This window comes from Pseudophryne corroboree, chromosome 2 (genome assembly GCF_028390025.1).
Source record: "Pseudophryne corroboree isolate aPseCor3 chromosome 2, aPseCor3.hap2, whole genome shotgun sequence".
Classification (NCBI taxonomy): Eukaryota; Metazoa; Chordata; class Amphibia; order Anura; family Myobatrachidae; genus Pseudophryne; species Pseudophryne corroboree.
Genome location: NC_086445.1, coordinates 215,335,626 through 215,348,888, shown reverse-complemented (window position 1 = coordinate 215,348,888; position 13,263 = coordinate 215,335,626). Strand labels below are relative to the sequence as shown.

The 13,263-nt window shown below is 43.3% G+C and overlaps 1 protein-coding gene across 1 annotated transcript in view; it reads left to right on the top strand.

Moving 5' to 3' along the window:
* The window catches only part of TSPAN31 (tetraspanin 31), an 85,953-nt gene extending 79,533 nt beyond the window's left edge, over nucleotides 1-6,420 (top strand). The window contains exon 6 of the mRNA XM_063952309.1: nucleotides 4,058-6,420. Coding sequence (XP_063808379.1) covers nucleotides 4,058-4,132 — 75 coding nt within the window. The 3' untranslated portion in view covers nucleotides 4,133-6,420. The remainder of the gene's footprint in view (nucleotides 1-4,057) is intronic.
* The last annotated feature ends 6,843 nt before the right edge of the window (nucleotides 6,421-13,263 follow it).

The following is a 13,263-nucleotide window of genomic DNA, read 5'->3' as shown; positions in this document are numbered from 1 at the left end:
CAGGCGCATTACACGGGTACAAAGCGGATCGTTGCTGGGTGATGGATTGCACGAAGAATCCATTTGCACAGGCAATCGCAAGGAGATTGACAGGAAGAAGGCGTTTATGGGTGTCAACTGACGTTTTCTTAGAGTGTTTGGAAAAACGCAGGGATGTCCAAGGGTTTGCAGGGCGAGTGTCTGACGTCCATTCCGGGACTGGGCAGGCTGACATGATCATAGCGGCTGAGTAAATTCAGACCTACTCAGAAACTGCACAAACAGTTTTTGTACTGCTCGGCTGTACAAGCGTTCGCACACTTGCAAAGTGAAAATACACTCCCCTATGAGCAGCAACTATGTGAACGCAGGACTGCAATTAAAAACCCCTAGCGAGTTAACAGGTCTGAATTGGCCCCTATGCCTCCACTGGATTCTCATATCGCACATTTGGTAAAAACATCTACCTTACCTCTTACAATCTTTTCATCATTAAAGGAACCCACAGATAGACTTGAGGCAATTTTCAATGAGTATCTTTTTACTGACTGGTGCTTTAAATAGGTCTACAATAGCAGCCTCATGGGCAGCAAAAGCTATTGAATCTTGGTTGCAATCAATAGAGGGGGAATTGCTTGTAGTTACATCAGAAGAGTGCAAATTATATTTGGATTGTATCAAGAAAGCGACTTTTTGCATTGGGGACACACTATCTGGTGCTGGTGTGTTGGCAGCAAAAGCGTCGGCAACATCCGTGTGTGCAAGACGCATTATTTGGTTATGCTCTTGGAAAGCGGATTTCGACTCCAATAAAACTCTGGAAATACTACCCTTTACGGGAGATGTTCTGTTCTGTTCGGAGAAGAACTAAACAAAATAGTGACATCCTTAGTGGCTGCCAAAACAGCTTTTCTCCCTTCAGCTTCTACACCATGGCCTGAGAGGTCTAAGTGGATCTGATGGCATCATATCACAACCACAAGGTCCCAGTATACGGATCTAGGTCACGGGATCTGCAAGCAGCATTAGTGGATGCTCTAACAGTACAATGGACCTTTCTCCTACCATACATATTTCCCCCAATATTCCTTATGCCAAGGGTAATACGGAAATTCAAACAAGGAGGGAACCTTTATTCTGATGTCCCCAGCGTGGCCCAGACGGCACTGGTGTTCTGACCTACAGGGCCTTTCAGTAGGGCAACCCCTTCAATTTCCTCAGCGACAGGACCTTCTATTTCAAAGGCCATGTCTACATCCGGACCTGAACCGTCTGTCTTTGATGGTGTGGCTCTTTAATCATCCATTTTAAGAGCAAGAGGATTTTCAACCTCTAAGTCAAACAATGCTAAAGGCATGTAAGCCTGCTTCAGCATGTACTGTATGTCTTATAGAATATGGCATACCTATTTCACATGATGCACTTCTAAGCGCTACGATACAACTATATTTAAAATATCAAGAATACTGGCTTTTCTTCAAAGAGGATTGAATCTAGGTTTATGCCTTCTCTGAAAGTACACATTTCTGTCCTATCAATATGGTTTCAGAGAAAAATTGCTACACTACCAGATGTACATACTTTTTTCAAGGGGTCAAATGTGTACAATCTCCATATGTACCCCCAGTAGCTCCATGGGATCTCTCTGTAGTATTGGAGGCACTTCAAGAGCCTTCTTTTGAACCCTTAGAGTCAGTGGACCTCAAATGGTTGACTGCTAAGGCCAATATTTTTGCTGGCTATTGCTTCTGCCAGGAGGGTGGCAGCTCTCTCCTGTCATCCACCTTTCCTGCTTTTTCATCATGACAGGGCTGTTCTACGGACTAGGCCTGGGTACCTTTCTACAGTGGTCTCTAGGTTTTACCTTTTAATCAGGAAATTATAGTCCCGGCATTTGTCTCGCCAAATCTTTCAGTAAAAGAACGGCCTTTGGATGTAGTACGTGTCCTACATATCTACATAGACTGAACCAGTTCTGTTAGAAGATCAGACTCTCTTCATACTTTATGGATTTCACAAGCATACCTGGCCAGCTAAGAAACAGTCGCTGGCCAGATGATGAATTAGAATGGTTATTGCACAAACATACAATCAAGCTGATGTGCCTGTCCCACATCAATGCCCATTGTACTAGATCTGTAGGTTCTTCATGGGCGTCTCCTGAGCTTTTATGTAAGGCCATCACGTGGTCTTCCATTCGCACATTTCTAAAATTCTACTCATTTGATACCATTGCATCTCAGATTTTGTTATCCTCCCAGGCGTGTCCCCTCAATCTTTAAAAATACTGCGGAGCCCTATGAGTCCTGAAGAAGAAAAGGAGTTATGGTAGACTTACCTTTTTTGTTAACTCTTTTTTCGAGGTTCATAGGGTCTACAGGGTGCCCACCCTGATGCACCTGGCCTCTCTGGGCTGGCTTTTTAGTGGCATTAGTCACTGGTTCCTTTCTCCTGTCTGTGAGAATGTGTACAATATCTATCTTCTTTCCTATCCACTTCTTGCTTTGGCCTTGTTATCAAAAATGACCTGCCTGATCATGGAGGTGGGGTTATAGGTGAGAGCAGCTGAGTATTCTGGGAAGCCGAAAAGCTTAACTGTTTGGTGCCAGGACTCTCATCCACCACCTACAACCCTGATGTACTCCCTGTGGATGCCATGAATCTCAAAGAAAGAGAGTTAACAAAGGGGAGTCTACCATAACTCTCGTTATTGAGATGATGGGATATGACGTTGGTTTCAGCAGAAATTATAGCAATAGGCCAACCACAGAGTAGTGGGTAGCTGTTTGAGCCAATAGGAGAGGGGAGAGGGCCTCAACCTTGATATCTTCTAGGTCAGGCCTGGCCAACCTGTGGCTCTCCAGCTGTTGTAAAACTACAAGTCCCATCATGCTTTGCCACAGTTTTGCTATTAGGGAATGCTAAAACTGTGGCAAGTCATGCTGGGATGTGTAGTTTCACAACATCTGGAGAGCCACAGGTTGGCCAGGCCTGTTCTAGGTCTTTAAAGCACACACTTGAATGTAAGGAGTAATTCCATTTGCGAGTGTCTCGAACAGATAGAGGAGCGTAGGCAGAATGTGTGCATTTTCACTGTGGTTATCTATTCCAGGATCTAAAATGTTTGTTTCATTAAGTAAGGTATAATTTTACCAAAAATGGCAGGATGTTGGCCTGCAATAGTTTGATGCAGCTTGGTGATGAATAAATAGATGCCATTTATCCCTTATTGCATGTTTCTGGCGTATCACAGTGATGACACTGGTAGACGAATGAGGCCCTAACCCCCCCAAAAAAAAATGTTTTGATCATTTAGACCCAATGTCCATTCTAAAGGACAATGAATTGCTGGCATTGTAGATCGTACACCAAAACTTTGTGATTTGTTTTAATTCGTTATTTTGAAAATATCAAATTTTGGCAAAAGCATTATGCCGTAATTGGGATTTGCTAAAGTACTTGTAAAGTAGGATACTCACTTTGTGGCGATCTTTCTGGGCGAAGCCACCTTTCAAGCTCACAGTGACTGTTACAAGCAGGTGCTGCCACCTGCCGGAAATTTTTTAGCATTTTCGTACATTTAATTGGACATTGGGATTTGAATGGAAACTATCCTCACAATACAGGCTACACAGTAATTTTTTTTAAATAATGTCCATAAACATAGAGGGTGACATGGATTTTTTTTTTTTTTCCTTCTAATTTTGTCACCTTTTATATTTGTAAAGTACCTTCACTTTGGAGTCGTCTGGGTAGGGTTGTTTTTATATGATCGGTGCAAAAATCATTGGCAAATTTTCATCTTCTGCTGAATGTTTAAAAGAAAAATACATTCTCTTTGAGTTTTTGTATTCAAAAGGCGGGTGTCCTATGCAGGTTTCTATTAGCCAAGTTACACAGGCTGCCACATATTTCACATACAGTATGCTACTAGGAAAAACTACATATTTGGTAATTGGGCCCTTGATGGCAATCCATTAAACATGCTGATTATCCTCTTTAAATTGTAGAAGTTATTGCATTAAATTTGCCTTTAATGTTGCTTATACAGTGTTTCCCCTTCCTCTCTGTTTTGCAGATTCTTGGTGTTTGGCTCGCATTCCGATACAGAAACCAGAAAGATCCTCGAGCAAATCCCAGTGCTTTTCTATAGTGTTATTAAATCTGCACCTGCCATCCTTCAATCATGTATTTTGTTTTAAAGTTTTGATCTGGTCCCTTAGCCCGTTATTTCTGACCCTTTGAATCAATGTTCCAAGTGGCTGAAAGAAAGGAACATGAGATGGGGAAAGAAGTCGGACGTGCTAGTAGGGTCTTCTTCAGGAATGCAATCAGACCAAAATGTTAGTGGTTATATAAAGTAAACCAATAAAAAGGTTACCATGATTTTGGTACTGGGCAAACTGCAATGAATCATTGTAGCCCAGTGCAATAATGTTTGTATTGTTCTATAAATAGGGTATGTTGGCAGTTGGGCTGCTTGCCTGTCTGCTTTTATTTTGAATAGTCTCCTATGCTGTCTTAATGAAGCATGACTTGTAAAGAGCCCCTGTCTCTTTGCCATGTTTTTAAAGAGTGGATTGGATGATTGGTAAGAGGTGTGTGTAATATATAGATATAAAAATACTTACCGATCATTCCTGACATGATGCTTTTTATAGTCATGGAAAAAATAAAAAAGAGCACCCACGATGGGCTATCTGTGTTGCCTACAAGTACTATATATGCACCCTCTCCCCTGGCATAGTCCATGTGTCTCCATTACTGCACCCACTGATATGCCAGAGAATATACACAGTAGCAGTGCACCTGAAGCATCAGCTTGCAGTACGTATCCTCCGATTTGACACAACCTCTCCCCCTCCCACCACAGACACACACTTATTCTAACCAGTGTAAGGCTCCTATAGTCTTGAAAACAATGAGACAGTATTTCAGTAGACAGCCTTTCCAGTCTTGCTTTGCATGCAGAATACCATTGTATGTAGAATTAAAGCACATCTATCAGCTAAAAGTAGTGACAGCAGACCGTATGTAAGATTACCCGATATCTATGAGCTTCAGATCTAGTCACCAAAATGCGCTACTGAGGTCAATAGTTCCTAATCTATTGGCCCTACAAGATTTATTTCGTTTTCCGTATTTTGCCTCTGTGTGACAGCATTTTCTGGTCTGCAGAAGTCTTTGTTGCGGTCTATAGAAAACATCTTAGTCATACCATTGCACTAAAGGTAACCTCACAATCTGCGCCCTGCCCAAGTAACTTTCTTCTACTGGATGCATCCTCATTTCATAGTTTTGTACATTGATAGATTTTTTTTTTTTGCACTCTTGCAACTTTTTACTAAATATGTTGCTTTATTTTCATGGCTTCCTTCTGTACATTAAATCCATGCATTTATATAATGGGGTTTTTTTTTAAAAGCCGGATTCCCTACCTTATAGTTCTTGTATTTTGGATATGATGCACTTCATGGCTGAAAAGCACAGAAGAATCCAATCCAATGTACTAGTTTGTGACAGTGGGAACTTGGCATCAGAGGTTTCCCCTGTTCCAGGGTCTCTGTATACATACAATCAGTCCGATGTTTTTACTATACTAGATTAAATAAGTTTTAGCCCAGTTCATGTTCAAGTATTGTATGGCAGTGGGATGGCTTCTGCCTTTGCTGCAGGCATTGCAGTCACTGTATGAATACTGTAACCACCTAATGGGGGGGACACAGTCTGTAACTGATGTTAAAATAGGCAACACAACTAGACCAGGTCCTGGCTACCTATGTGAGGTGGTTGTTTATCCGCTTTCCGTTTTATTTTTATGATATCATTCCATTAAAGCTAAAGCAGTAACACTGTATGATGCTAACAATTTAACTCTGATAGACATTCCTACTGGAGAGACATATCATTCATTAATAGAACTAGTTTAAATCTACTACATGCCACGACCTGCTGCGACGTATAGGTGTGGCTATAGCATTAGCAGCCTGTAATGAGTATTTCAAGACAGAAAATGCACCTTAAGGATATATCTTTTAAAAGCGATTGTGCAATTGTCTCTGAATAATCAGTACAGCACGTGAGCGATGCAGATCTGAATCTGACTGGGTTTTACTTCAGTGTAAACTATCACATAATAAATGAAGGGACTTTTTAAAATCTAAACTCCTCCTGATGCCTGGTCTTGGCCCAGTGTCCTTTCTTGGGCATATGTATAATATAAGGTTCTTTTCTCACCTGGATTGAATCTCACCTAAAGTTAATAAAATATAGGTGGGCAAATGCCCATTGTATGTTATTTATTCCGGCAGCTGCTTTAAACCATATGTTCTCTGACACACATGTGGCTACAAATGACTTACATTTTCCTTACTGTTCTTGTGTATCTCTCCAAATTACTTAATTTAATGTGCATAGTAAATAAATAAAGATTTGGGACAAGTGTATGTGTGAAATTATTATGAGCATCCTTCCATGAGTCCACAATACTCAAATTATTCAGTGTCTTACAAAAACTGGAACATATAAATACCAAATTGCTTTCTAACAAATATTTAAAATGCCCGCTCTAATATATGCTGTAGACGCCAGGTGCATATTATTACTATATACTATAAAGGTGCGCTGTACGTTGCAAAACACTGCATCCCATAAAAGAAAACGATAAACCCACACATCTGAGTTCCAAGGCTCATTGATGTATATATTTGTTATTAAAAGGATATGTATTCAATATATCACAATGTACAGTATACATATGGTTACAATTTTTATACAGTAAGCGGTTAATACAAACTAAATCAAATACATACAGTTACAGGCCAGCATACAATACCATCTCCCTCAATGCTCACTACGCTCCCGTTCCTCCATCTTTAGCGCTCAACTCCAGCTAACAGAAGCAAAATATTACCAACACTCCATCTCGCACAGAACCCAGGGGAAAAAGAAGAGAGACTTCTGTGTGTCTCTTCAGCAATATACTATGTAGTTTGGGGGGAGTGCACAGACTAGTCTAAGGGAGGGAACTTTCTCATTCATGATGAGTCACTGGTCTGTTCGTATGCTAACAAGGTCCAGCCTTGATGGTGTAATTACAGGAGATAGCCACTGGTCAGGCTACAATCATACTGTCTTCCAGGAAATCCATTGTTCTAATAAGAGTGACTTTAGCTTTCATACATTTAATCATATCTACTTGTTGCAATGAGCTACAACTTAACAAGCATCAAATGAATCTACACATTAATCTGGTTACTGTAATACCAAACACGACATGTCTATCTTGCTTCGTTCCAATAATACACATACATGACGTTACTCCATTATTTAATTTTAAAACATGATGTCTGGCACTTGATATGTTATAATTATTAGAGATGAGCGGGTTCGGTTCCTCGGAATCCGAACCCGCCCGAACTTCATGGTTTTTTTCACGGGTCCGAGCGACTCGGATCTTCCCGCCTTGCTCGGTTAACCCGAGCGCGCCCGAACGTCATCATGACGCTGTCGGATTCTTGCGAGACTCGGATTCTATATAAGGAGCCGCGCGTCGCCGCCATTTTCACACGTGCATTGAGATTGATAGGGAGAGGACGTGGCTGGCGTCCTCTCCATTTAGATTAGAAGAGAGAGAGTGAGATTGATTTGAGACAGAGACGCTTGATTTACTGGAGCTTAGGAGTACTGTAGAGAGTGCAGAGTTTAGTAGTGAGTGACCACCAGACAGTGCAGTTTTATTTAATATAATCCGTTCTCTGCCTGAAAAAAACGATACACAGTGACTCAGTCACATACCATATCTGTGTGCACTGCTCAGCCCAGTGTGCTGCATCATCTATGTATATATCTGACTGTGCTCACACAGCTTATAATTGTGGGGGAGACTGGGGAGCAGTGCCAGTTATAGGTTATAGCAGGAGCCAGGAGTACATATTATTAAAATTAAACAGTGCACACTTTTGCTGCAGGAGCGCCACTGCCAGTGTGACTGACCAGTGACCTGACCACCAGTATAGTTAGTAGTATACTATATTGTGATTGCCTGAAAAAGTTAAACACTCGTCGTGTGACTTGTGTGGTGTTTTTTTTTTTATTCTATAAAAAAACTCATTCTGCTGACAGACCGTGTCCAGCAGGTCCGTCATTATATAATAAATACCTGTCCGGCTGCAGTAGTGATATATATATATATATATATATTTTTTATATCATTATTTATCATCCAGTCGCAGCAGACACAGTACGGTAGTTCACGGCTGTAGCTACCTCTGTGTCGGCACTCGGCAGTCCATCCATAATTGTATACCACCTACCCGTGGTTTTTTTTTTCTTCTTTATACATACATACTACATCTCTTTATCAACCAGTCTATATTAGCAGCAGACACAGTACAGTACGGTAGTCCACGGCTGTAGCTACCTCTGTGTCGGCACTCGGCAGTCCGTCCATAATTGTATACCACCTACCCGTGGTTTTTTTTTTCTTTCTTCTTTATACATACTACATCTCATTATCAACCAGTCTATATTAGCAGCAGACACAGTACGGTAGTCCACGGCTGTAGCTACCTCTGTGTCGGCAGTCCATCCATAATTGTATACCACCTACCCGTGGTTTTTTTTTCTTTCTTCTTTATACATACTACATCTCATCATCCAGTCTATATTAGCAGCAGACACAGTACAGTACGGTAGTCCACGGCTGTAGCTACCTCTGTGTCGGCACTCGGCAGTCCGTCCATAATTGTATACCACCTACCCGTGTTTTTTTTTTTTCTTCTTTATACATACTACATCTCATTATCAACCAGTCTATATTAGCAGCAGACACAGTACGGTAGTCCACGGCTGTAGCTACCTCTGTGTCTGCACTCGGCAGTCCATCCATAATTGTATACCACCTACCCGTGGTTTTTTTTTTTCTTTCTTCTTTATACATACATACTACATCTCTTTATCAACCAGTCTATATTAGCAGCAGACACAGTACAGTAGTCCACGGCTGTAGCTACCTCTGTGTCGGCACTCGGCAGTCCATCCATAATTGTATACCACCTACCCGTGGTTTTTTTTTCTTTCTTCTTTATACATACATACTACATCTCTTTATCAACCAGTCTATATTAGCAGCAGACACAGTACAGTACGGTAGTCCACGGCTGTAGCTACCTCTGTGTCGGCACTCGGCAGTCCGTCCATAATTGTATACCACCTACCCGTGGTTTTTTTTTTTCTTTCTTCTTTATACATACTACATCTCATCAACCAGTCTATATTAGCAGCAGACACAGTACGGTAGTCCACGGCTGTAGCTACCTCTGTGTCGGCACTCGGCAGTCCATCCATAATTGTATACCACCTACCCGTGGTTTTTTTTTCTTTCTTCTTTATACATACATACTACATCTCTTTATCAACCAGTCTATATTAGCAGCAGACACAGTACAGTAGTCCACGGCTGTAGCTACCTCTGTGTCGGCACTCGGCAGTCCATCCATAATTGTATACCACCTACCCGTGGTTTTTTTTTCTTTCTTCTTTATACATACATACTACATCTCTTTATCAACCAGTCTATATTAGCAGCAGACACAGTACAGTAGTCCACGGCTGTAGCTACCTCTGTGTCGGCACTCGGCAGTCCATCCATAATTGTATACCACCTACCCGTGGTTTTTTTTTTCTTTCTTCTTTATACATACATACTACATCTCTTTATCAACCAGTCTATATTAGCAGCAGACACAGTACAGTAGTCCACGGCTGTAGCTACCTCTGTGTCGGCACTCGGCAGTCCATCCATAATTGTATACCACCTACCCGTGGTTTTTTTTTTCTTTCTTCTTTATACATACATACTACATCTCATTATCATCCAGTCTATATTAGCAGCAGACACAGTACAGTACAATAGTCCACGGCTGTAGCTACCTCTGTGTCGGCACTCGGCAGTCCATCCATAATTGTATACTAGTATCCATCCATCTCCATTGTTTACCTGAGGTGCCTTTTAGTTGTGCCTATTAAAATATGGAGAACAAAAATGTTGAGGTTCCAAAATTAGGGAAAGATCAAGATCCACTTCCACCTCGTGCTGAAGCTGCTGCCACTAGTCATGGCCGAGACGATGAAATGCCAGCAACGTCGTCTGCCAAGGCCGATGCCCAATGTCATAGTACAGAGCATGTCAAATCCAAAACACCAAATATCAGTAAAAAAAGGACTCCAAAACCTAAAATAAAATTGTCGGAGGAGAAGCGTAAACTTGCCAATATGCCATTTACCACACGGAGTGGCAAGGAACGGCTGAGGCCCTGGCCTATGTTCATGGCTAGTGGTTCAGCTTCACATGAGGATGGAAGCACTCAGCCTCTCGCTAGAAAACTGAAAAGACTCAAGCTGGCAAAAGCACCGCAAAGAACTGTGCGTTCTTCGAAATCCCAAATCCACAAGGAGAGTCCAATTGTGTCGGTTGCGATGCCTGACCTTCCCAACACTGGACGTGAAGAGCATGCGCCTTCCACCATTTGCACGCCCCCTGCAAGTGCTGGAAGGAGCACCCGCAGTCCAGTTCCTGATAGTCAGATTGAAGATGTCAGTGTTGAAGTACACCAGGATGAGGAGGATATGGGTGTTGCTGGCGCTGGGGAGGAAATTGACCAGGAGGATTCTGATGGTGAGGTGGTTTGTTTAAGTCAGGCACCCGGGGAGACACCTGTTGTCCGTGGGAGGAATATGGCCGTTGACATGCCTGGTGAAAATACCAAAAACATCAGCTCTTCGGTGTGGAAGTATTTCACCAGAAATGCGGACAACATTTGTCAAGCCGTGTGTTCCCTTTGTCAAGCTGTAATAAGTAGGGGTAAGGACGTTAACCACCTCGGAACATCCTCCCTTATACGTCACCTGCAGCGCATTCATAATAAGTCAGTGACAAGTTCAAAAACTTTGGGCGACAGCGGAAGCAGTCCACTGACCAGTAAATCCCTTCCTCTTGTAACCAAGCTCACGCAAACCACCCCACCAACTCCCTCAGTGTCAATTTCCTCCTTCCCCAGGAATGCCAATAGTCCTGCAGGCCATGTCACTGGCAATTCTGACGAGTCCTCTCCTGCCTGGGATTCCTCCGATGCATCCTTGCGTGTAACGCCTACTGCTGCTGGCGCTGCTGTTGTTGCTGCTGGGAGTCGATGGTCATCCCAGAGGGGAAGTCGTAAGCCCACTTGTACTACTTCCAGTAAGCAATTGACTGTCCAACAGTCCTTTGCGAGGAAGATGAAATATCACAGCAGTCATCCTGCTGCAAAGCGGATAACTGAGGCCTTGACAACTATGTTGGTGTTAGACGTGTGTCCGGTATCCGCCGTTAGTTCACAGGGAACTAGACAATTTATTGAGGCAGTGTGCCCCCGTTACCAAATACCATCTAGGTTCCACTTCTGTAGGCAGGCGATACCGAGAATGTACACGGACGTCAGAAAAAGACTCACCAGTGTCCTAAAAAATGCAGGTGTACCCAATGTCCACTTAACCACGGACATGTGGACAAGTGGAGCAGGGCAGGGTCAGGACTATATGACTGTGACAGCCCACTGGGTAGATGTATGGACTCCCGCCGCAAGAACAGCAGCGGCGGCACCAGTAGCAGCATCTCGCAAACGCCAACTCTTTCCTAGGCAGGCTACGCTTTGTATCACCGCTTTCCAGAATACGCACACAGCTAAAAACCTCTTACGGCAACTGAGGAAGATCATCGCAGAATGGCTTACCCCAATTGGACTCTCCTGTGGATTTGTGGCATCGGACAACGCCAGCAATATTGTGTGTGCATTAAATATGGGCAAATTCCAGCACGTCCCATGTTTTGCACATACCTTGAATTTGGTGGTGCAGAATTTTTTAAAAAACGACGGGCGTGCAAGAGATGCTGTCGGTGGCCAGAAGAATTGCGGGACACTTTCGGCGTACAGGCACCACGTACAGAAGACTGGAGCACCACCAAAAACTACTGAAGCTGCCCTGCCATCATCTGAAGCAAGAAGTGGTAACGAGGTGGAATTCAACCCTCTATATGCTTCAGAGGTTGGAGGAGCAGCAAAAGGCCATTCAAGCCTATACAATTGAGCACGATATAGGAGGTGGAATGCACCTGTCTCAAGTGCAGTGGAGAATGATTTCAACGTTGTGCAAGGTTCTGATGCCCTTTGAACTTGCCACACGTGAAGTCAGTTCAGACACTGCCAGCCTGAGTCAGGTCATTCCCCTCATCAGGCTTTTGCAGAAGAAGCTGGAGACATTGAAGGAGGAGCTAACACGGAGCGATTCCGCTAGGCATGTGGGACTTGTGGATGGAGCCCTTAATTCGCTTAACAAGGATTCACGGGTGGTCAATCTGTTGAAATCAGAGCACTACATTTTGGCCACCGTGCTCGATCCTAGATTTAAAACCTACCTTGGATCTCTCTTTCCGGCAGACACAAGTCTGCTGGGGTTGAAAGACCTGCTGGTGAGAAAATTGTCAAGTCAAGCGGAACGCGACCTGTCAACATCTCCTCCTTCACATTCTCCCGCAACTGGGGGTGCGAGGAAAAGGCTCAGAATTCCGAGCCCACCCGCTGGCGGTGATGCAGGGCAGTCTGGAGCGACTGCTGATGCTGACATCTGGTCCGGACTGAAGGACCTGACAACGATTACGGACATGTCGTCTACTGTCACTGCATATGATTCTCTCAACATTGAAAGAATGGTGGAGGATTATATGAGTGACCGCATCCAAGTAGGCACGTCACACAGTCCGTACTTATACTGGCAGGAAAAAGAGGCAATTTGGAGGCCCTTGCACAAACTGGCTTTATTCTACCTAAGTTGCCCTCCCACAAGTGTGTACTCCGAAAGAGTGTTTAGTGCCGCCGCTCACCTTGTCAGCAATCGGCGTACGAGGTTACATCCAGAAAATGTGGAGAAGATGATGTTCATTAAAATGAATTATAATCAATTCCTCCGCGGAGACATTGACCAGCAGCAATTGCCTCCACAAAGTACACAGGGAGCTGAGATGGTGGATTCCAGTGGGGACGAATTGATAATCTGTGAGGAGGGGGATGTACACGGTGATATATCGGAGGATGATGATGAGGTGGACATCTTGCCTCTGTAGAGCCAGTTTGTGCAAGGAGAGATTAATTGCTTCTTTTTTGGGGGGGGTCCAAACCAACCCGTCATATCAGTCACAGTCGTGTGGCAGACCCTGTCACTGAAATGATGGGTTGGTTAAAGTGTGCA